Below are 23615 nucleotides of genomic sequence, written 5' to 3'. Positions count from 1 at the left end.
TGCAGACTGGGGAGACAACTTCCCTGGAGGGGAGCGGGGGGGGGGGGAATGCTCTGAGGAGGAGCCAGCTCCAGGAACCAGCGGGCTGCAGCAACGCAAGGGGGGTAGGGAAGCTTGGGGGCCGTCTCCCCGGAGGGTGAGTCAGGCCGCGAGTGCTGCTGCACAGAGCGCAGAAGAGGTGTGTGCCCTCGCAAAAATGAGCACCCAGGCTGGGCTGAGGCACACTGAGCTCATGGCTGCAGCGGTAAGAATGCCTGAATCCATCGAGACACTGGCAAGGAGTGTCCAAGACTTCGGCGCAGCACAGGCCCGGAGTGTCCAAGACTTCGGCGCAGCACAGGCCCGGAGTGTCCAAGACTTCGGCGCAGCACAGGCCCGGAGTGTCCAAGACTTCGGCGCAGCACAGGCCCGGAGTGTCCAAGACTTCGGCGCAGCACAGGCCCGGAATGTCCAAGACTTCGGCGCAGCACAGGCCCGGAGTGCGCAGGACTTTGGGACAGCACTGGCAAGGAGTGCGCAGGACTTCGGGGCAGCACTGGAAAGGATTGTCCAGGGCTTCACCGAAGCACTGGCACCTGCCACGCAAGTGCTGAGTGCTGCCACGCTGTCACTCGCTGGTCTCATGCAGACGCTGATTGAGGCCACGCGAGCACTGATTGCTGCCACCCTCGCTGGATCGGGCAGGATTACCCGGGGCCCTTGCAGCACCACAGCAGGCCAGCAATCTGTGGACCAGCTGATTGCTGCGCATGCTGCGGTGCTGCTCCGTCTGAGTGCCAGTGTGTTGGCCGACCAGGGAGCTGCTGTCCGCTCTCAGGATGACAGCATTCCTGATGCCACCACTGGCACGTCTCCACTGCAGCTGCCACCACCTGTAGGACAGACTGCTTCCACCCATGCAGAGTTGGAGCAGTCAGCAGCCGGGCCCTCCAAGCCCAGAGCTCGTCCAGGCCGTCCCTCAGGGGAATTTGCGCTTTTGGACAGTCAGCAGGCCTCCCCCAGCCTTGCTGCAGCCACTGGGGTCCCATTACGGAGGAGCTGCAGGGAGGGAAGGGGCAAATCTCGCAAGCGAAGCAGATCACCATCGAGGGGGAGAAAGTAGAAGGTGCTGTTGATACCTGTTATTTGTAGAATTCAAGGCCGAGGATGCTGGTCTGAATGTTAGTGATGTTTTGGACAGTCTCCCGGGTGTGCGAGTCACTCATGTGTCAGTCTGTTTGTTTAGCTTTTGGTTGCCATTGCTTTGTCATGCGGGAAGGAAGCACATTTTGTTAAATAAACAAATTTCTTTATTTACAATGGCCATGTCTGCTCTTTACATACATTTTGCCCTTCACAGGCTTTGGGGTATCATAATGGTTCCATTCCTGTTCCTGGAATGGCAGCAAGCATTCCCTGAGAGGGGCCCAGAAGCGACTTCTGATAAGCCTCTGATGGACGGCCCTTCCAGTTTCTGCCTCCCTCCCGTCTTGGTCCTCCTCCTCCTCCTCCTCATCCTCCTCCTCCTCCTCCTCTGCTGGTGCTTCAATGTCTGGTGGCATTGGCTGGGTCCCGAGGATTGCCAGGTTATGCAGCATGCAACACACAACCACGAAGTGGGAGACTTGCTCAGGTGAGTGCTGAAGCTCACCTCCGGAATGGTCCAGACAACGGAACCGTTGCTTCAGCACACCGAATGTGTGCTCAATAATGTTCCTGGTCGCCTGATGGCTCACATTGTAGCGTTCTTCAGCAGGGGTGCTGGGCGAACGGGGCGGGGTCATCAGCCATGGGCACAGAGCATAGCCCTTGTCCCTGAGAAGCCAGCCTCCTGGGTGAGCCAGTGCCTCGAAAAGGTCTGTCACAGAGGTCTGGCGCAGGATGAAGGCGTCGTGGCTGCTGCCTGGAAACTGGGCATTAACAGCGAGGATCAGCTGCCGGTGGTCACAGACCAGCTGTACATTCAAGGAATGGAACCCCTTGCGGTTTCTCTACAGGCGCCCGTAAAGCCACGTGCGTGCAGTCAATGGCGCCCTGCACCATGGGGAAGTCCGCTATTCTTGCGAAGCCCTCTGCGCGCTCCCTCTGCTTGTCCGGGGTCATTGGGAAGGCGATGTACTGCCGCCTCCTTCTAAACAGGGCATCAGTCACTTGACGGATGCAGCAATGCACCGCGAACTGTGAGATGTTGGCTATGTCCCCAGTTGCGGCCTGAAAGGAGCCGCTTGCGTAGAAGTTAAGGGCAACAGTGATCTTCACAGCTAATGACAGAGATGTCCTGCACCTTAGCTGAGGCTGCAGATCTGGCTGAAGCAGGTGGCACAGCTCAGTCACCACCTCCCTACTAAAGCGCAGCCTTCGGAAACACTGCTCCTCCGACATGTTCAAATATGAAAATTGCTGTCGGAAAACCCTGGCAGCGTAAGGTCTCGTGTGGCGACGTCTGTTGGCCCTCCTCCGTCTGGCCATGCCTGCCCCTCTATCCCTGCGTCTCTGTGCCCTGTCAAGATGATTCAGAAGCAGGACGTTCCCATCCAATGCTGCCCCCATATTAAGTGCGCACAGAAAGTTTTGCCATTTCAGATGCTCACCAACAGCAAGGTTATGGTCAGAAAGCTGAAGTTCTTCTGCCAGCGCTGGCTCAATGTTGAAATGGCTCTCCGTCTGCAGCTCAGCAACTCTCTGTATCTCTCTAAGAAGTTGTGGTCCAAAAATGGCTGCCGCTTTTAAACCACACCAGTCCCCTTTAAAGAACGCCCCCCCAGCCCGACAGCGACTGGGAAACGTTCCAGGTAAGCTGTCCGTATTAGCGCCAGGCGGAACGGAGGGGGGCGCCACTGAATTTGCGGTCTGGGGCGCCCCAAAGGCGTTGCACACTGAAATGACGTCATGATCTGCGTGCGCCGGCGAGCGGGTGCTACGGTTTAGCGCCGGCGCAAAATGTCCGCTCAATATGGGGAGAGGCGCAGGGTTCGCTGCGCCCGGGTGCTAGTTGGTTAGTGCCCCACTTGTCGGCCTCTTTAGGCGCTAACGGGTGGCGCAATCAACTGAATTTCCCCCCCCCTATCTCCTACCGTGAAGGCGTAATCCCGGATGGTTGTGACAACATCTTTGAAGAGGATTTTCGAGGTGAGGGTGTATCCGTGGTAGATGATTGGCTCTCCATTTGGCCCCTCCCAGCAGTCCAACTCCACACAGCGACAGCCCCTCAGAAGAGCTCTGAAAAACACCCAGAGTCACACACCGAATGTTAGGAATGTGCTGCTCATTTCAAACTACAGGTTACACAGAAGGGGAGACATGGGTCTCACACAAACTATCATCTATCCATGGTAATACGCTGCTAGTTTAGCGAGTGTGAATGGCTTGGATCAGTCACTGGCTGTTGAGAAAGATAAAGACAAAACTATCTGGTGGCATTTCACAAATCTCAGCAATTTTTCCATTCATTGTTCTCCTTTCTCCACATGCTGGGATTGGGGTCACTGGTGCTGACTCCTGCTGGGATTGGGGTCACTGGTGCTGACTCCTGCTGGGATTGGGGTCACTGGTGCTGACTCCTGCTGGGATTGGGATCACTGGTGCTGACTCCTGCTGGGATTGGGGTCACTGGTGCTGACTCCTGCTGGGATTGGGGTCACTGGTGCTGACTCCTGCTGGGATTGGGGTCACTGGTGCTGACTCCTGCTGGGATTGGGGTCACTGGTGCTGACTCCTGCTGGGATTGGGGTCACTGGTGCTGACTCCTGCTGGGATAGGGGTCACAGGTACTGACTCCTGCTGGGATTGGGGTCACTGGTGCTGACTCCTGCTGGGATTGGGGTCACTGGTGCTGACTCCTGCTGGGATTGGGATCACTGGTGCTGACTTCTGCTGGGATTGGGGTCACTGGTGCTGACTCCTGCTGGGATTGGGGTCACTGGTGCTGACTCCTGCTGGGATAGGGGTCACAGGTACTGACTCCTGCTGGGATTGGGGTCACTGGTGCTGACTCCTGCTGGGATTGGGGTCACTGGTGCTGACTCCTGCTGGGATTGGGGTCACTGGTGCTGACTCCTGCTGGGATTGGGGTCACTGGTGCTGACTCCTGCTGGGATAGGGGTCCACAGGCACTGACAGCTCAGTGTCCTTTCTTTACGTATCGTTTCCTGAGTAGAGAGCATCGATAGGCTATTTGATCTTGGCAGGCATCACAGCCAAGCACAGTCCTGCCCTCACTTGATTTCCACACACGTGTAGTTTTCAGCAGGGTTCACTGGATCGTGATGAGCAGCAGGAGCATTAGCTGATACTGTGCTGAGGCCAACTGTAGTAACCTATCTCCAGAGAGACTTAAGATCAAATCTGGCCTGTGTGTCGCAGCTATTCCCTGGATAAGTTCACCTTTGATGGCATTGGCTTTGGACTTTAATTCCTTAGACTCCGGTTACTTAAACAAGCACAACAATTGTGCTGTGTGTATGTAAGGAAGGGGTGTGACTGATGCAACAGGGGCAGGAAGCAGACTGTGGACAGCCTTCCCCCTGAGCGGGTGAGAGTTATTTCAGTCTAATGTTCCCTGGTCTCTGCTGGGTGTCTGTTGGGCCAATAAACGGCTTCAGCTCCCCTGGGCCGGGAGAGGGAAATAAACAGCCAGCGAGGTCCCTGTTGCTGATCACCACCCAGAAACATCTGGACTGTGTGTGAGTGGGCGTCGGCACAGGGTGGATCCTGGCTTGGCTGTGATGCCATCCACGGTCGAGCAGACATGCTGGCGTTCAAGGGAAGTGGGAGTTGGCTTTTGAGCTGATGGTGAAGGAGCCGCCGTCAATTTGAGCCCTGGGCCTCACTGGAATCCAGGGGGAGGTTGGGGGGGGGGGGGGGGGGTGAGGTGCCGATGTCAAGCGGGCGTTTTCGGGGCAGCTCACCGGTTCTGGGCCGCAGCCAAGGTCGAAGGGTGGGCCAGCGGGTGCAGGTGTGTGTAGATCCTGGGAGGGGGAGGGAGGTCGAGGGGTGGGTCCTGGGAGGGGGAGGGGGAGGGAGGTCGAGGGGTGGGGGGGCTGTGGGGGTTGGTGGTGAGTCCGGACTGACAGAGACCCTGTGGGGCTCGGAGATTCACTCCTGCTCCTGGCTCCACAAAAATAATTTGAAACTGACCTTTGCGGGCCCTTCAGTGTCACTGGTGGAACTGGTCGGGGAGAGTGTACACTGCTCACTCCCACAGGTTAGAATCATAGAATGGTTACAGCACAGAAGGAGGCCATTCGGCCCGTCGAGCCCGTGCCGGCTCTCTGCAAGATCACTTCATCTAGTCCCACTCCCCCGCCCTTTCCCCGTAGACTGGCAATTTTTTTTCCTTCAGGTACTTGTCCAATCCCCTTTTGGAAGCCGTGATTGAATCTGCCTCCACCACCCTCTCAGGCAGTGCATTCCAGATCAGAACCACTCGCTGCGTAAAAAAAGTTTTTCCTCATGTCACCTTTGGTTCTTTTGCCAATCACCTTGAATCTGTGTCCTCTGGTTCTCGACCCTTCCGCCAATGGGAACAGTTTCTCTCTATCTACTCTGTCTAGACCCCTCATGATTTTGAACACCTCTAGCCAATCTCCTATCAAACTTCTCTGCTCTAAGGAGAACAACCCCAGCTTCTCCAGTCTATCCACATAACTGAAGCCCCTCATCCCTGGAACCATTCTTGTAAATCTTTTCTGCACCCTCTCTAAGGCCTTCACATCCTTCCTAAAGTGCAGTGCCCAGAATTGGACACAATACTCCAGTTGGGGCCGAACCAGTGTTTTATAAAAGGTTCATCATAACTTCCTTGCTTTTGTGCTCTATGTCTCTATAAAACCCAGGATCCCGTTTGCTTTTTTAACCACTTTCTCAATCTGCCCTGCCACCTTCACCGAGTTCTGTCCTAAAATGGCCATCGAGGTCCTAGTTATGTCTTTGCATATTAAAAGGGTCCATGGAACCGCTTATAGGAATGCTCACTGATGCTCAACTCACAGACCCCAGTGACATCACTGCACCCGCCGCCTGTCCAGGAGGTCAGGTTAAAACCGCGGAGAGTGGGGTCCAAGTGGCTCTCTGGTGGTTAAGTGACCTGGGCGATTTTAACCGCCAGGCGGGTAGGGTTAGAATCTCCCCACCATAGGGTGACTCTGTCTGCCAATGTCTAGGCAGCCCATGAGGCCGAGGATCAGGCCATAAACCTGCAGACAAGCTTATTTAAACAGGTAAATGAACAGTGTTCAGTACAACAGGATATTTATGTAGTAATTACAAACTTTGCTAATCTCCTCAAAACATCACAGCAATGAAGACCTTTCTCCTTCACCACCTCTCAACCTAAAAACAATCCTTTAGCTACGGCCATTCCTTCTTGCAGGAGTCACCACACCACGGAGAACCGATGGCCAATTAGCATAATGTCAGGAAAGGATCTATTCGTCAAAATCCTTCGACTAGATATCAAAACGGAGGACAACAGACAACTGGATCACAGGTTAGCGATCACCCAGAGTATGAGCCACACAGGTACACCTGCCACTAACCGCGGGGTGCAAAGGTGATCGTGAGGTGTAGCCGAGGTTCCCGGCACACCTCGGGCTGAGCGGGAGCGGTGTGGAGGAAACTCCCAGCCATTCTCTCAGCCTGTATTCAAGCAGCACATTAAACTGACCAAATGGAGCAGGTTGGAAGGGCCTGATTCATCGATCAGTGTCAAATAATTTGGATGACTTGTCACCATTATCACCGATCCTTCATCGCTGCTAGTCCAAAATTCTGAAACTCCCTCCCTCACAGCATTGTGGGAGTACCTTCACCACTCGGACTGCAGCGGTTCAAGAAGGCAGCGATTGACCACCACCTTCTCACAGGCGACTAGGGATGGGCAATAAATGCCAGCCTTGCCAGTGATGCCCATAGCCCGAGATTGAATTTTTTAAAAAGCCCCAACACTGCCTGGGCTTAAAGGCAGCAGCAACATTAAAAGTAGCAGGTAAAATGGAAGAAGCAGCTTGATACTGCGACCCCTGACTGACATTCTTCATTAGTGCCAAATGAGGGACCGTTTTATGCTTAGGGCCCAGGTCTGCTAGAATTGGGAGTGAGACAACCCAAACCTATTTCACATAAGAAGCTGCTGATAATTACCTAATGTACGCCTCAGTACTGCTGGGTCCTCCCAGCTGGTCCTCCATCAGATAGGTGTTATGTGAAGAGGAGATGAAGTAGTGGCTGAGTGGCTGGGTCATGTCCTGGTAGACCTGGTCATGTTCGGAGTTAAACACGTCCCCTTCAGCAGAGAGCAAGTACATCATGAAGCCATCTAGAGTCAAGAGGTGGTTCTGTTTGGCTGAAGATTGGAAACAGTTTCAAGGTTACCATTATTCAAGGAGGATATTATTCGCTTCTGTCTTATTTTTCAAATTCCCAACCACGCCCATTCTCTCCCAGAAGCACATCTCATTCCCCGGGTGCTGCTCCCAGTGCCTGACCTGCTCTTCTCTATCTGGCTATTATAAGCCACATGAGAACAGTGCAGCCAATGATTGTGGTTTTGTAAATTTTGTGAGGCACATTAGGTTTGGGGAATGGAACACTTCTGGTTTTGGGCTCGTACTGTTAGGGTACAGCAGAGTATCCCCTCACTGCACAGTCATTCTCCTATTTCCCAAATATTATCTCTGAGTGAGAATGTCAATTTCTCCTAAATTAAGGGCAATTTTGTGCGATGGATCCACATGAATTCAGTTTTCCCAAGCTAATTTCATATAGGACCCTTACACCAGCAGACAGCAGAGACTTTCACACATCAATCTGTTGGATTTGAACCCAACTCCCACAGTCGAAAGATAAATGTCTAACAATCACACCACCTAGCACTCCCAAGTTTAAATAACAACGGAATCCAGCTAACACTAAATCTTCCTCTACACTGTCCCATCAAACACTCCCAGGGCAGGTACAGTACGGGTTAGATACAGAGTAAAGCTCCCTCTACACTATCCCATCAAACACTCCCAGGGCAGGTACAGCATGGGTTAGATACAGAGTAAAGCTCCCTCTACACTGTCCCATCAAACACTCCCAGGGCAAGTACAGCACGGGTTAGATACAGAGTAAAGCTCCCTCTACACTGTCCCATCAAACACTCCCAGGGCAGGTACAGCATGGGTTAGATACAGAGTAAAGCTCCCTCTACACTGTCCCATCAAACACTCCCAGGGCAGGTACAGTACGGGTTAGATACAGAGTAAAGCTCCCTCTACACTGTCCCATCAAACACTCCCAGGGCAGGTACAGCACGGGTTAGATACAGAGTAAAGCTCTCTCTACAGTGTCCCATCAAACACTCCCAGGGCAGGTACAGCATGGGTTAGATACAGAGTAAAGCTCCCTCTACACTGTCCCATCAAACACTCCCAGGGCAGGTACAGCACGGGTTAGATACAGAGTAAAGCTCCCTCTACACTGTCCCATCAAACACTCCCAGGGCAGGTACAGCACGGGTTAGATACAGAGTAAAGCTCCCTCTACACTGTCCCATCAAACACTCCCAGGGCAGGTACAGCACGGGTTAGATACAGAGTAAAACTCCCTCTACACTGTCCCATCAAACACTCCCAGGGCAGGTACAGTACGGGTTAGATACAGAGTAAAGCCCCCTCTACACTGTCCCATCAAACACTCCCAGGGCAGGTACAGCACGGGTTAGATACAGAGTAAAGCTCCCTCTACACTGTCCCATCAAACACTCCCAGGGCAGGTACAGCACGGGTTAGATACAGAGTAAAGCCCCCTCTACACTGTCCCATCAAACACTCCCAGGGCAGGTACAGCACGGGTTAGATACAGAGTAAAGCTCTCTCTACAGTGTCCCATCAAACACTCCCAGGGCAGGTACAGCATGGGTTAGATACAGAGTAAAGCTCCCTCTACACTGTCCCATCAAACACTCCCAGGGCAGGTACAGCACGGGTTAGATACAGAGTAAAGCTCCCTCTACACTGTCCCATCAAACACTCCGAGGGCAGGTACAGCACGGGTTAGATACAGAGTAAAGCTCTCTCTACAGTGTCCCATCAAACACTCCCAGGGCAGGTACAGCATGGGTTAGATACAGAGTAAAGCTCCCTCTACACTGTCCCATCAAACACTCCCAGGGCAGGTACAGCATGGGTTAGATACAGAGTAAAGCTCCCTCTACACTGTCCCATCAAACACTCCCAGGGCAGGTACAGCACGGGTTAGATACAGAGTAAAGCTCCCTCTACACTGTCCCATCAAACACTCCCAGGGCAGGTACAGCACGGGTTAGATACAAAATAAAGCTCCCTCTACACTGTCCCATCAAACACTCCCAGGGCAGGTACAGCACGGGTTAGGTACAAAATAAAGCTCCATCTACACTATCCCATCAAACACTCCCAGGGCAGGTACAGCATGGGTTAGATACAGAGTAAAGCTCCCTCTACAGTGTTCCATCAAACACTCCCAGGGCAAGTACAGCACGGGTTAGATACAGAGTAAAGCTCCCTCTACAGTGTCCCATCAAACACTCCCAGGGCAGGTACAGCACGGGTTAGATACTGAGTAAAGCTCCCTCTACACTGTCCCATCAAACACTCCCAGGGCAAGTACAGCACGGGTTAGATACAGAATAAAGCTCCCTCTACACTGTCCCATCAAACACTCCCAGGGCAGGTACAGCATGGGTTAGATACAGAGTAAAGCTCCCTCTACACTGTCCCATCAAACACTCCCAGGGCAGGTACAGTACGGGTTAGATACAGAGTAAAGCTCCCTCTACACTGTCCCCATCAAACACTCCCAGGGCAGGTACAGCACAGGTTAGATACTGAGTAAAGCTCCCTCTACACTGTCCCATCAAACACTCCCAGGGCAAGTACAGCACGGGTTAGATACAGAGTAAAGCTCCCTCTACACTGTCCCATCAAACACTCCCAGGGCAGGTACAGCACGGGTTAGATACAGAGTAAAGCTCCCTCTACACTGTCCCATCAAACACTCCCAGGGCAGGTACAGCACAGGTTAGATACTGAGTAAAGCTCCCTCTACACTGTCCCATCAAACACTCCCAGGGCAGGTACAGCACGGGTTAGATACAGAGTAAAGCTCCCTCTACACTGTCCCATCAAACACTCCCAGGGCAGGTACAGCACGGGTTAGATACAGAGTAAAGCTCCCTCTACACTGTCCCCATCAAACACTCCCAGGGTAGGTACAGCACAGGTTAGATACTGAGTAAAGCTCCCTCTACACTGTCCCATCAAACACTCCCAGGGCAGGTACAGCGCGGGTTAGATACAGAGTAAAGCTCCCTCTACACTGTCCCATCAAACACTCCCAGGGCAGGTACAGCACGGGTTAGATACAGAGTAAAGCTCCCTCTACACTGTCCCATCAAACACTCCCATGGCAGGTACAGCACGGGTTAGATACAGAGTAAAGCCCCCTCTACACTGTCCCATCAAACACTCCCAGGGCAGGTACAGTACGGGTTAGATACAGAGTAAAGCCCTGTGGTAAACCACTGTTTGTATTCCTGTTTGTCCTGTTTGTATTCCACTGTGTACATGGCTGGACATGCCTCGGCTGACTCCTCCCACAGGTCCTAGTATAAAGGTGACTGCTCCCCAGCCTTTGTATCCTGGACCGGTCGACCACTCGAGGCAGACCTCCATTCTGTTGTTAATAAAAGCCTTTAGTTACTCTTCTAACTCTCAGTCTTTTATGAGTAATTGATAGCGCATCAATTTTATTAACAACATTTTTATAATGGAGAAGATCCTCACACCAGCATGCCTGGACTTAGATCATCGGGAGGCGGACTCATCCACCAAGTTTACTCACTGGCTTAAGTGTTTCGAAAAATTCCTGACCGCCTCCGAAGCAGTCAAATCGGACGAGGACAAGCTGGATGTCCTGACCTCCAAAGTGAACCACCGAGTGTACTCGGTCATCCAAGACGCGACCTCGTACGCGGACGCTATCAAGCTCCTCAAGGACCAGTACACGCGCCCAGTGAACGAAGTGTACGCCAGGCACCTTCTGGGGAGTCATAAACAACAACCTGGGGAATCGACCGTGGAATACCTTCAGGCACTGTCTGTGCTTGGCCGGGCCTGTGGTTGTAAGGATGTAAAGGCCGCCGTGTACACAGAGGAACTTATCCGGGACGCTTTTGTAGCGGGCCACAGATCCAATTGCACCCGACAGCGACTGTTGGAGCAGAGTAACCTCGACCTCAACAAGGCCTCTGAACTCGCACTATCGTTGGATGCAGCCTACCAGGGCATGGATGCCTACTCCTCTGCACCGTGGACGCCGCGGGGAATGACAGCCTGGGACACGGTAGGACCGCCTTATAGCGCCGTGCCACCCCAGCCACACCCCAACAACGGCCCAACTACCGCAGCAGTGTCCCAAGGCCAGACAGCAGTGCCCCAAGGCCAGAAATGCTACTTCTGTGGCCAGGCAAAACACCCCAGAGCGCGCTGCCCGGCGAAAAACGCGATCTGCTCGGGCTGCGGGAAGAAGGGACACTACGCTAGCGTCTGCAGGGCCAAAGCCACCCCGAACCCCAGCAGCGCCGCGTGTGGGCCATGCGGGCCGCCATCTTGGACCTCCCCGGCCATGTGCGAATCACCGGTACAGCAGCCATTTTGGACGCCTCCAGCCACATGGGGATCATGGACGCCGCCACCTTGGATGACAGCCGGGACGCAGCAGGCCCCCGACACCGCCTCATCTGATACCCGCAGCGACACACCGACCCCTACGCTGGCATCCGTTACACTGGACCAAGCGAGACCGCACCAACTGGCCAGTTCCACAATGGACATTAAGGTAAATGGTCACGATACAATCTGCCTTTTTGACTCTGGGAGCACGGAGAGCTTCATCCACCCCGACACGGTGCGGCGTTGCTCTCTCCCAGTCCTGCCTGCACAACAGCGGATTTCTATGGCCTCCGAGTCCCAGTCGGCGGACATCGGCGGCTACTGCGTGGTGACACTCGTAGTAGACGGGACCGTGTACGATCATTTTAAACTTCTGGTCCTGCCTGACCTCTGCGCTGCCGTCCTGCTGGGGTTAGATTTTCAGTGCCACCTTAAAAGTGTTACGATGGCGTACGGTGGACCCCTACCCCCACTCACAGTCCGCAGCCAGCAGCTTCCAAATTGCCCGCCGCGCACCAGGTGCAACCTCTCCACACTCAGAGTCGCCCCCCCACCACTGTTTGCTAACCTCACCCCCGACTGTAAGCCCATCGCCACAAAGAGCAGGCGATACAGTGCCGGGGACAGGGTTTTCATTAAAACCGAAGTGGAGCGGCTCCTGAAAGAAGGGATTATTGAGGGCAGCACCAGCCCCTGGCGAGCCCAGGTTGTGGTCGTTAAGACCGGCGAGAAGCAGCGCCTGGTCATCGACTACAGCCAGACAATAAATCGCTACACCCTGCTGGACGCCTACCCACTCCCCCGTATAGCTGATATGGTCAACCAGATCGCGCAGTACTGCGTCTTCTCGACCATTGACCTGAAATCAGCGTACCACCAGCTCCCCATCCGCCCTGAGGACCGCCAGTACACTGCCTTTGAGGCAAACGGCCGCCTCTATCACTTCCTTAGGGTTCCCTTTGGCGTCACCAACGGGGTCTCCGTCTTCCAAAGGGAGATGGACCGGATGGTAGATCAAAATGCGTTGCAGGCCACTTTCCCATATCTGGACAATGTGACCATCTGCGGCCGTGACTTGCAGGACCATGACGCAAACCTCGAAAAATTCCTCCGCACCGCCCAACTCCTAAACCTGACATATAACAAGGAGAAGTGCATATTCCGCACAAACCGCCTCGCCATCCTTGGCTGTGTTGTGGAACACGGAGTCATCGGCCCCGACCCCGACCGGATGCGTCCCCTTATGGAACTTCCACTGCCCCACTGCCTCAAGGCCCTGAAGAGGTGCCTCGGGTTTTTCTCCTATTACGCCCAGTGGGTCCCCTACTATGCGGACAAGGCCCGTCCGCTGATCAAGTCCACCTCTTTTCCCTTGACGGCAGAGGCCCGCTTAGCCTTCCACCGTATCAAGGAGGACATTGCCAAAGCCACCATGCACGCAGTGGACGAATCCATCCCCTTCCAGGTGGAAAGCGACGCGTCCGACTTTGCCCTGGCCGCTACCCTCAATCAGGCGGGGAGACCCGTGGCCTTCTTTTCACGAACCCTCCAAGGCCCGGAGACCAGACACTCCGCTGTTGAGAAGGAGGCCCAGGCGATTGTGGAGGCTGTGCGTCATTGGAGGCACTACCTGGCCGGAAAACGATTTACCCTGCTCACTGACCAGCGTTCAGTTGCTTTTATGTTTAACAACAAGCAGAGGGGCAAAATCAAAAATGACAAGATCTTGAGGTGGAGAATCGAACTTTCCACCTACAACTACGAGATCTTGTACCGGCCCGGGAAGCTAAATGAACCCCCGGATGCGCTATCGCGTGGCACCTGCGCCAGCGCGCAGATCGATAGACTACGGGCCCTCCACAATGACCTCTGCCACCCGGGGGTCACCAGGTTCTTCCACCTCATCAAGGCCCGCAACCTGCCTTACTCTATTGAGGAGGTCAGGATCATGACCAGGAACTGCCAAGTCTGCGCTGAGTGCAAACCGCACTTTTATAGACCAGACAGGGCCCACCTGATAAAAGCCACTCGCCCCTTCGAGCGCCTGAGCGTTGATTTTAAAGGGCCTCTCCCCTCCTCCGACCGCAATGTGTACTTCCTCAATATTATTGATGAGTACTCCCGTTTCCCGTTCGCCTTCCCCTGCCCTGACATGACCAGTGCCACGGTCATTAAATGTCTGAACAACCTCTTCACCCTGTTCGGCTTCCCCAGCTATATCCATAGCGACCGGGGCTCATCGTTTATGAGCGACGAACTCCGTCAGTACCTGCTAACTAGGGGTATTGCCACAAGCAGGACCACCAGTTACAACCCCCGGGGGAACGGACAGGTGGAAAGAGAAAATGCGACAGTTTGGAAGGCCGTCCTGCTAGCCTTAAAGTCTAGGGGCCTTCCAACCTCCCGCTGGCAGGATGTGCTCCCCGATGCGCTCCACTCTATTCGGTCACTGCTCTGCACTGCCACTAACGCCACCCCTCATGAGAAAATGTTTGTCTTCCCAAGGAAGTCCACATCGGGGACATCGCTACCGCCATGGCTGACGTCCCCAGGGCCGGTCCTACTGAGAAGACACGTGAGGACCCATAAAACGGACCCCCTGGTCGAGAGGGTCGACCTCCTCCACGCCAACCCCCAGTATGCTTACATCGCATACCCGGACGGGCGGGAGGACACAGTCTCCATAAGAGACCTTGCACCCTCGGGGGCCGCAGTAACCCACTACTCACTACCACCCCCCCTACGATCCGATATCCAGCCCCAGCAGACGGCAGGCCTGGGCCCCGCGACCCGCTCGACATCTACGAGGACGACACGCCTGTGCCACAGCCTACGCTGGACTCGACGCCGGAAACTTCACTACCCCTGCCGTCGCCACGCCGATCACAGCGGCAGACAAGACCTCCGGAGAGACTCCAATACACTAACTTTTAATACACTTCACCCCGCCGGACTCAATTTTAAACAAGGGGTGAATGTGGTAAACCACTGTTTGTATTCCTGTTTGTCCTGTTTGTATTCCACTGTGTACATGCCTGGACATGCCTCGGCTGACTCCTCCCACGGGTCCTAGTATAAAGGTGACTGCTCCCCAGCCTTTGTATCCTGGACCGGTCGACCACTCGAGGCAGACCTCCATTCTGTTGTTAATAAAAGCCTTTAGTTACTCTTCTAACTCTCAGTCTTTTATGAGTAATTGATAGCGCATCAAGCCCCCTCTACACTGTCCCATCAAACACTCCCAGGGCAGGTACAGCACGGGTTAGATACAGAGTAAAGCTCCCTCTACACTGTCCCATCAAACACTCCCAGGGCAGGTACAGCACGGGTTAGATACAGAGTAAAGCCCCCTCTACACTGTCCCATCAAACACTCCCAGGGCAGGTACAGTACGGGTTAGATACAGAGTAAAGCCCCCTCTACACTGTCCCATCAAACACTCCCAGGGCTGGTACAGTACGGGTTAGATACAGAGTAAAGCCCCCTCTACACTGTCCCATCAAACACTCCCATGACAGGTACAGCACGGGTTAGATACAGAGTAAAGCCCCCTCTACACTGTCCCATCAAACACTCCCAGGGCAGGTACAGCACGGGTTAGATACAGAGTAAAGCCCCCTCTACACTGTCCCATCAAACACTCCCAGGGCAGGTACAGCACGGGTTAGATACAGAGTAAAGCTCCCTCTACACTGTCCCATCAAACACTCCCAGGGCAGGTACAGCACGGGTTAGATACAGAGTAAAGCCCCCTCTACACTGTCCCATCAAACACTCCCAGGGCAGGTACAGCACGGGTTAGATACAGAGTAAAGCTCCCTCTACACTGTCCCATCAAACACTCCCAGGGCAGGTACAGCACGGGTTAGATACAGAGTAAAGCTCCCTCTACACTGTCCCATCAAACACTCCCAGGGCAGGTACAGCACGGGTTAGATACAGAGTAAAGCCCCCTCTACACTGTCCCATCAAACACTCCCAGGGCAGGTACAGTACGGGTTAGATAGAGAGTAAAGCCCCCTCTACACTGTCCCATCAAACACTCCCAGGGCAGGTACAGCACGGGTTAGATACAGAGTAAAGCTCCCTCTACACTGTCCCATCAAACACTCCCAGGGCAGGTACAGCACGGGTTAGATACAGAGTAAAGCCCCCTCTACACTGTCCCATCAAACACTCCCAGGGCAGGTACAGTACGGGTTAGATACAGAGTAAAGCCCCCTCTACACTGTCCCATCAAACACTCCCAGGGCAGGTACAGCACGAGTTAGATACAGAGTAAAGCTCCCTCTACACTGTCCCATCAAACACTCCCAGGGCAGGTACAGCATGGGTTAGATACAGAGTAAAGCCCCCTCTACACTGTCCCATCAAACACTCCCAGGGCAGGTACAGCACGGGTTAGATGCAGAGTAAAGCTCTCTCTGCAGTGTCCCATCAAACACTCCCAGTGCAGGTACAGCACGGGTTAGATGCAGAGTAAAGCCCCCTCTACACTGTCCCATCAAACACTCCCAGGGCAGGTACAGTACGGGTTAGATACAGGGTAAAGCCCCCTCTACACTGTCCCATCAAACACTCCCAGGGCAGGTACAGCACGGGTTAGATACAGAGTAAAGCTCCCTCTACACTGTCCCATCAAACACTCCCAGGGCAGGTACAGCACGGGTTAGATACAGAGTAAAGCTCCCTCTACACTGTCCCATCTAACACTCCCAGGGCAGGTACAGCACGGGTTAGATACAGAGTAAAGCTCCCGCTACACTGTCCCATCAAACACTCCCAGGGCAGGTACAGCACGGGTTAGATACAGAGTAAAGCTCCCTCTACACTGTCCCATCAAACACTCCCAGGGCAGGTACAGCACGGGTTAGATACAGAGGAAAGCTCCCTCTACACTGTCCCATCAAACACTCCCAGGGCAGGTACAGCACGGGTTAGATACAGAGTAAAGCTCCCTCTACACTGTCCCATCAAACACTCCCAGGGCAGGTACAGCACGGGTTAGATACAGAGTAAAGCTCCCTCTACACTGTCCCAACATGTCCCAGCCCAAACCTCAGAAGACCACTCCCACTGTAACCAGTGCAAAATTTTTCTGTTTCCAACATTGGTTGTCCCATGGCACCTTTGAGTGAGTTTGCCAATTCAGTGCTAAATCAGGGTCAGTTTTGTGTGTCATCTTGCTCAGGAGACCGGAAGGAGTGGACCAGGCTGGAGTACAGCGAGAGCGGAGCAGGTTAAAGGAGGAGTCCCGAGCAGCAGCAACTCAACAGAGGCAGTTTTTGAAAAAGTGATGTGAGAGTAAAAAAATTGACGTCGGCACAAGGGAAGGAGCTGAATGGTGAGTGGCTGATGAGCGTATATTTTTTTAAGTGTATAAGTTTATTTTGGCTAAGTTAGTTAATAGCCTAATAAATAGAGGGAAAGAGCTGATTGGTGAATACCTGGGGAGTGTTTTTTGTTAAGTTTTAAGTTTAATTCCGCTGGGTTATATCTCAGTCTGTTAACTAGAGATATGTCAGGGCAGCTCAGTCCCGGGGAGTTCACATCCTGTGCCATGTGGGAAGTCCTGGACGCTTCTCGTGGCCTGGATGACCACATGCACGGGAAGTGTCACCAGCTACAGCAGCTCGAGCACCGGGTTACGGAGCTTGAGTGGCGGCTGGAGTCACTGCTGTGCATCCGCGAGGCTGAGAGTTACGTGGATAGCACGTTTCGGGAGGTGGTCACACCGCAGCTTAAGAGTGTGCAGGCAGAGAGGGAATGGGTGACTGTCAGACAGAAGAGGAGGACCAGGCAGGTAGTGCAGGAGTCCCCTGAGAGCATCTCGCTCGCTAACCAGTATTCTGTTCTGAGTACTGGTGAGGGCAATGGTTCCTCTGGCGATTGCAGCCAGAGTCAAGTCCACGGCACCACGGGTGGCTCAGCTGCACAGTGGGGGCGGAAATAGTGGCAGGGGATTCGAGAGTTAGGGGAGCAGACAGGCGTTTCTGCGTCTGTAGACGTGACTCCAGGATGATATGTTGCCTCCCCAGTGCCAGGGTCAAGGATGTCACTGAGCAGCTGCAGGACACGCTGAGCGGGGAGGGTGATCAGCCAGAGGTCGTGGTCCATATCGGTACCAACGACATAGGCAGAAAGAGGGATGAGGCCCTGCAGGCAGAGTTTAGGGAGCTAGGAGAGAGTTTAAAAAGCAGGACCTCAAAGGTAGTAATCTCCGGATTACTCCCAGTGCCATGTGCTAGTGAGTACAGGAATAGGAGGATAGAACAGATTAATGTGTGGCTGGAGAGATGGTGCAGGAGGGAGGGCTTTAGATTCCTGAGGCATTGGGACCGTTTCTGGGGAAGGTGGGACCTGTACAAGCCGGACTGGTTACACCTCAACAGAGCCAGGACCAATATTCTCATGGGGGAGGTTTGCTTGTGCTGTTGGGGAGGGTTTAAATCAGTTTGGCAGGGGGATGGGCACCAGCATATAGGAGTAGAAAATAGGAATAAGGTGCATAAAAGAGTGAGTGTGTTGGATAGTACTAGAGAAGAAAGTAGTACTAGAGGCGGTAGTAGTACCATATTAGATAGGAGCAGACTAAGAAAGACTGAAAAATTCAAAAATGGGTTTAGAATGCATGTACGTAAACGCACAAAGTGTGGTGAATAAGGTTGGTGAACTACAAGCACAATTAGCCGTGTGGCAATATGATATTGTGGCAATAATGGACACGTGGCTTAAAAACGGTGAGGACTGGGCACTTAATATTCAAGGGTGCAGAAAAGATAGGGAAGGAAAAAAGGGAGGTGGGGTGGCAGTGCTGGTTAAGGAAGACATTGTAGTTTTGGAAAGGGAGGATGTTCTTGAGGGGACAAGGACAGAATCCATTTGGTTAGAGTTGAGGAGCAAAAAGGGTTTGATCACGCTATTGGGAGTATTCTGCAGGCCTCCAAATAGTGAGAGGGAGGTAGAGGAGCAAATCTGCAGGGAAATCGCAGAGACATGCAAGAGCTATAGAGTGGTGATATTGGGGGACTTTAATTACCCAAATATCGATTGGGATAATGCTAGGGTAAAGGGAAAGCAGGGGGAGGAATTTCTGAAATGTGTTCAGGTGAATTTCCTTGCCCAATATGTTCTTGGCCCAACTAGGAAGGAGGCATTGCTGGATCTGGTGCTGGGGAATGAGGTGGGCCAGGTCGACCAAGTGTCTGTGGGAGAACACTTGGGTACGAGTGATCATCCTATCATGTGCAAGGACAGAGGGACCTGGGAGTTAATGTGCATAGGTCCCTGAAGGTGGCGGGACATATTGAGAGAGTGGTTAGCAAAGCATATGGGATCTTGGGCTTCATAAATAGCGGTATTGAGTACAAAAGTAGAGAAGTTATGCTGAACCTTTATAAAGTGCTGGTTAGGCCACAACTGGAGTATTGCGTCCAGTTCTGGTCACCACACTTTAGGAAGGATGTGAAGGCCCTTGAGAGGGTGCAGAGGAGATTTACCAGAATGGTTCCGGGGATGGGGGATCTTAGCTACAAGGACAGGTTGGAGAAGCTGGTTTTGATTTCATTAGAGCAAAGGAGGTTGAGGGGTGATTTGATAGAGGTGTACAAGATGATGACGGGTTTGGATAGGCTAGGCGGGGAAAGGCTGTTCCCACTAGTTGATGGTACAAGGACTAGGGGACACAGATCTAAGGTTTTGGGCAAGAGATACAGGGGGATGTGAGGAAAAACTTTTTTACGCAGCGAGTGGTGATGACCTGGAACTCGCTGCCGACGGAAGTGGTGGAAGCGGAGACACTCAATGTTTTCAAGGGGAGACTGGATAGGCACTTGAGGGAAATAAACTTGCAGGGCTACGGGGATAGAGCGGGGGAATGGGACTGACTGGATTGCTCTACTGAGCCGGCACGGACTTGATGGGCCGACTGGCCCCCTTCTGTGCTGTCATTATTCTATGACTACGACTCTATGGTAGCACACTTGACTGTGAGTCAAAAGGTTGTGGGTTGGATACCCAGTTCAGGACTTAAGCACTTATGCAGGCAAATACATCACTATAACATTGAAGGAGTGCTGCGTTACCAGAGATGTTAGCCTGAAGTGGTGCCTGCCCACTCAGCTAGACCGAAAAGAGCCAATGGCAGTATTCAAAGAAAGAGAGGGAGTTCTCCTGGTGTCCTTGCCCTTATTTATACTTCAACCAAAAACAGGCCGACTGCATATTTATCTCATTTGCTGTTTGTAGGACCTAGTGTGCAAATTGGTGCCCCTCTCTGATATACCCCACACCCCTCACTGTAACACTCTGATATACCCCACACCCCTCACTGTAACACCCTGATATACCCCACACCCCTCACTGTAACACTCTGATATACCCCACACCCCTCACTGTAACACTCTGATATACCCCACACCCCTCACTGTAACACTCTGATATACCCCACACCCCTCACTGTAACACTCTGATATACCCCACACCCCTCACTGTAACACTCTGATATACCCCACACCCCTCACTGTAGCACTCTGCTATACCCCACACCCCTCACTGTAACACACTGATATACCCCACACCCCTCACTGTAACACTCTGCTATACCCCACACCCCTCACTGTAACACACTGATATACCCCACACCCCTCACTGTAACACTCTGCTATACCCCACACCCCTCACTGTAACACTCTGCTATACCCCACACCCCTCACTGTAACACTCTGATATACCCCACACCCCTCACTGTAACACTCTGCTATACCCCACACCCCTCACTGTAACACACTGATATACCCCACACCCCTCACTGTAACACTCTGATATACCCCACACCCCTCACTGTAGCACTCTGCTATACCCCACACCCCTCACTGTAACACTCTGATATACCCTACACCCCTCACTGTAACACTCTGAGGTACCTCACAGTGAGGGCGCTGGGTAGTGCTGGGCTGGGTTAATATATTTCCTGGCATTAATCATTTAATGCTTCTAAAAATAAAAATATACGACATTTGCTAACAGAATGCCAAAGATCACACCCTCACTGCCAAACTGAACAAACCCTCGGCCACACCTTGTAAACAAGTCATTCAATCATTTCTATTTTAACACACTCACAATGTGACTAGTTCTAGCCATTATTTTGCAATGCGTGTAATGGTTTTTATTAAAACCTAGTTTTCTTTGTTCTAAAGTAGATTAAAAAAATCTGAGGGCTGCATACATTCTATTGGAAACATGCTGATTTCCACCATTTAATACCTTCTTAATATTACAGAACTGGTTTTATTGTTGAGTTGTATGATCCCACTCTGTGTCGCTACTGTGAGGCAGATTAGGCAAGAATAATTCAGGCTGTTCAGCCATGGCTCTGTGGGTAGCACTCTCGCCCCTGAGTCACAAGGTTGTTGGTTCAAACCCCACTCCCAAGATTTCAGCACATAACTAGCCAGAACTAGCTGCGCCTCTAGCCAAGCTGTTCCAGTACAGTTACAACACTGGCATCTACCTGACAATGTGGAAAACTGTCCAGGTATGTCCTGCCCACAAAAAGCAGGACAAATCCAACCCGGCCAATTACCGCCCCATCAGTCTACTCTCAGTGATCAGCAAAGTGATGGAAGGTGTCATCGACAGTGCTATCAAGCGGCACTTACTCACCAATAACCTGCTCACCGATGCCCAGTTTGGGTTCCGCCAAGACCGCTCGGCTCCCGACCTTATTACAGCCTTGGTCCAAACATGGATAAAGGAGCTGAATTCAAGAGGTGAGGTGAGTGTGACTGCCCTTGACATCAAGGCAACATTTGACCGAGTGTGGCATCAAGGAGCCCTAGTAAAACTGAAGTCAATGGGAATCGGGGGGAAAACGCTCCACTGGCTGGAGTCATACCTAGCACAAAGGAAGATGTTTGTGGTGATTGAAGGTCAATCATCACAGCCCCAGGATATCACTGCAGGAGTTCCTCAGGGCAGTGTCCTAGGCCCAACCATCTTCAGCTGCTTCAACAATGACCTTCCCTCCAACATAAGGTCAGAAATGGGGATATTCGCTGATGACTGCACAGTGTTCAGTACTACTCACAATCCTCAGAAAATGAAGCAGTCCCTGCCCGCATGCTACAAGACCTGGACGACGTTCAGGCTTGGGCTGATAAGTGTCAGGTAACAGTCACGCCACAGAAGTGCCAGGCAATGACTGTCTCCAACAAGCGAGAGTCTAACCACCGCCCCTTGACATTCATTGGCATTACCATCGCCGAATCCCCCACCATCAACATCCTGGGAGTCACCATTATTATGTCCGCGTATAATTGAGACACGGACTGCAGGAGTTGATTATAACAAGTCTTTACTGAATGGAGACAACCTGGATACTGAAACTACAGAAGCCTGCTGGGGCCTTTTATACAGGGGTGGTCACTGCCGGTACTGCAGTCTGAGACCAGTTATTCCCTTAAAGGTACATACACAACAATTGCTCCCCATTTAGATAAACAGTACATAACATTCATTTAACAACTAAATAATAACTAATTACAATTACAATTACGGTTGCTAGATACATTGGTTGAAGTTAAGCAATTATAAGTTCAGTCTTTGAGGAGGCTTCCTGATTCTGTCTGGATAACGCCTCTTTGGGATATCAGATTCTTCTGGCAAGGTTGAGTCGGGATCAATGTCGTCGTTTGATTCGTCTGCTTCCAATATCACCGATTCTGCGGTAGATGCAATTGGTACTTCGGTTTCATCGCCAGGTGTATCAGATCGTGGTGTGGAGTTGACATTTTCCAGTGACTCTAGAATCTGGTCAGCATGGCGTCTTACAATGCTCTCTCCAACGTCCACGGTATACATTAGAGGTCCTTGCCATGTACAGATCGTTCCTGGCTGCCATTTCTCTGTGCGATAGTCCCGGGCCAAAACTGGTTGACCTATCTTAAAACTCCTGGTCGGCCTTTCATTCATATTCTGAAACTGCCTGTTCTCCACATCTCTTCTGACGTTTGGCTTAACCAAATCCAAGCGGCATCGTAGTCTTCGATTGAAGAACATCATGGCTGGAGTTTGGTTGGTAACTGCATGTGTCGCATTCCGGTAGGCAAACAAGAAGTTATCCACCTTGTGTTGTAGGGGTATATCTTCATTACACATTGCCTTGATAGCCTTCTTGAATGTTTGAACAAACCTCTCGGCCAATCCATTAGTGGCTGGATGATATGGGGCGGATGTGTAATGCTTAACACCATTGTTCTTTAAGAACCTCCGGAACTCTTCAGACACAAACTGTGGTCCATTGTCAGAGCAAATCTGTTCAGGCAGCCCATTCCTGGCTAATATGGTTCGTAAGACTGTGATAGTTTTTTCTGTGGTGGTTGAGGACATTTTTATTACCTCTGGCCACTTTGAATGTGCATCCACCGCAATTAAAAACATCGAGTCCATAAAGGGACCAGCAAAATCAATGTGCACCCTTTGCCATGGAGATGAGGGCCACTCCCATGGATGTAGAGGGGCTTGTGGTGGGGCGTTTTGGACCTTCTGGCATCCTGTACAGCTCTTGGTCATCTCTTCGATTTCTCTATCGATTCCCGGCCACCACACAAACACTCTGGCTAAGTTCTTCATTTTTACCCCTCCCAGATGACCCTCATGAAGCTCATTGAGCACTCTATTCTTCAATTTGGGTGGAATTACTACTCTGGATCCACACATCAAGGTTCCTCTACACACTGACAGCTGTTCTCTTCTCAGCGAGAATGCTGGCAGCAGTGGTTCGCCATGTGCTGGCCATCCCTTCACCATTAAATCATAGACCCAGGAGAGTGTCGGGTCATTTCGTGTTTCCTTTTCTATGTTTGCATTCGTCACAGGGAGACATTCGACTATAGTCGAGTGGAATAACTCCACTGGATCCACTGCCAGTTCTTCTTCCAC

General features: G+C 52.2%; 1 protein-coding gene across 3 annotated transcripts in view; it reads right to left on the bottom strand.

Moving 5' to 3' along the window:
- LOC147101507 (1-phosphatidylinositol 4,5-bisphosphate phosphodiesterase delta-3-like) overlaps positions 1-23615 on the bottom strand; it is a 275280-nt gene that overhangs the window by 87839 nt on the left and 163826 nt on the right. For all 3 annotated transcript variants that reach the window (XM_085966655.1, XM_085966656.1, XM_085966657.1), the window contains exons 6-7: positions 7120-7321; positions 3054-3198 (exon numbers count right to left, since the gene is read on the bottom strand). In XM_085966655.1, coding sequence (XP_085822781.1) covers positions 3054-3198; positions 7120-7321 — 347 coding nt within the window. The remainder of the gene's footprint in view (positions 1-3053; positions 3199-7119; positions 7322-23615) is intronic.

Source organism: Somniosus microcephalus, chromosome 24, assembly GCF_052327205.1.
Source record: "Somniosus microcephalus isolate GS21.2 chromosome 24, FLI_Smic_1.0, whole genome shotgun sequence".
Classification (NCBI taxonomy): Eukaryota; Metazoa; Chordata; class Chondrichthyes; order Squaliformes; family Somniosidae; genus Somniosus; species Somniosus microcephalus.
The sequence above is the reverse complement of the archived record's forward strand: the minus strand, read 5'-3'. Positions and strand labels throughout refer to the sequence as shown.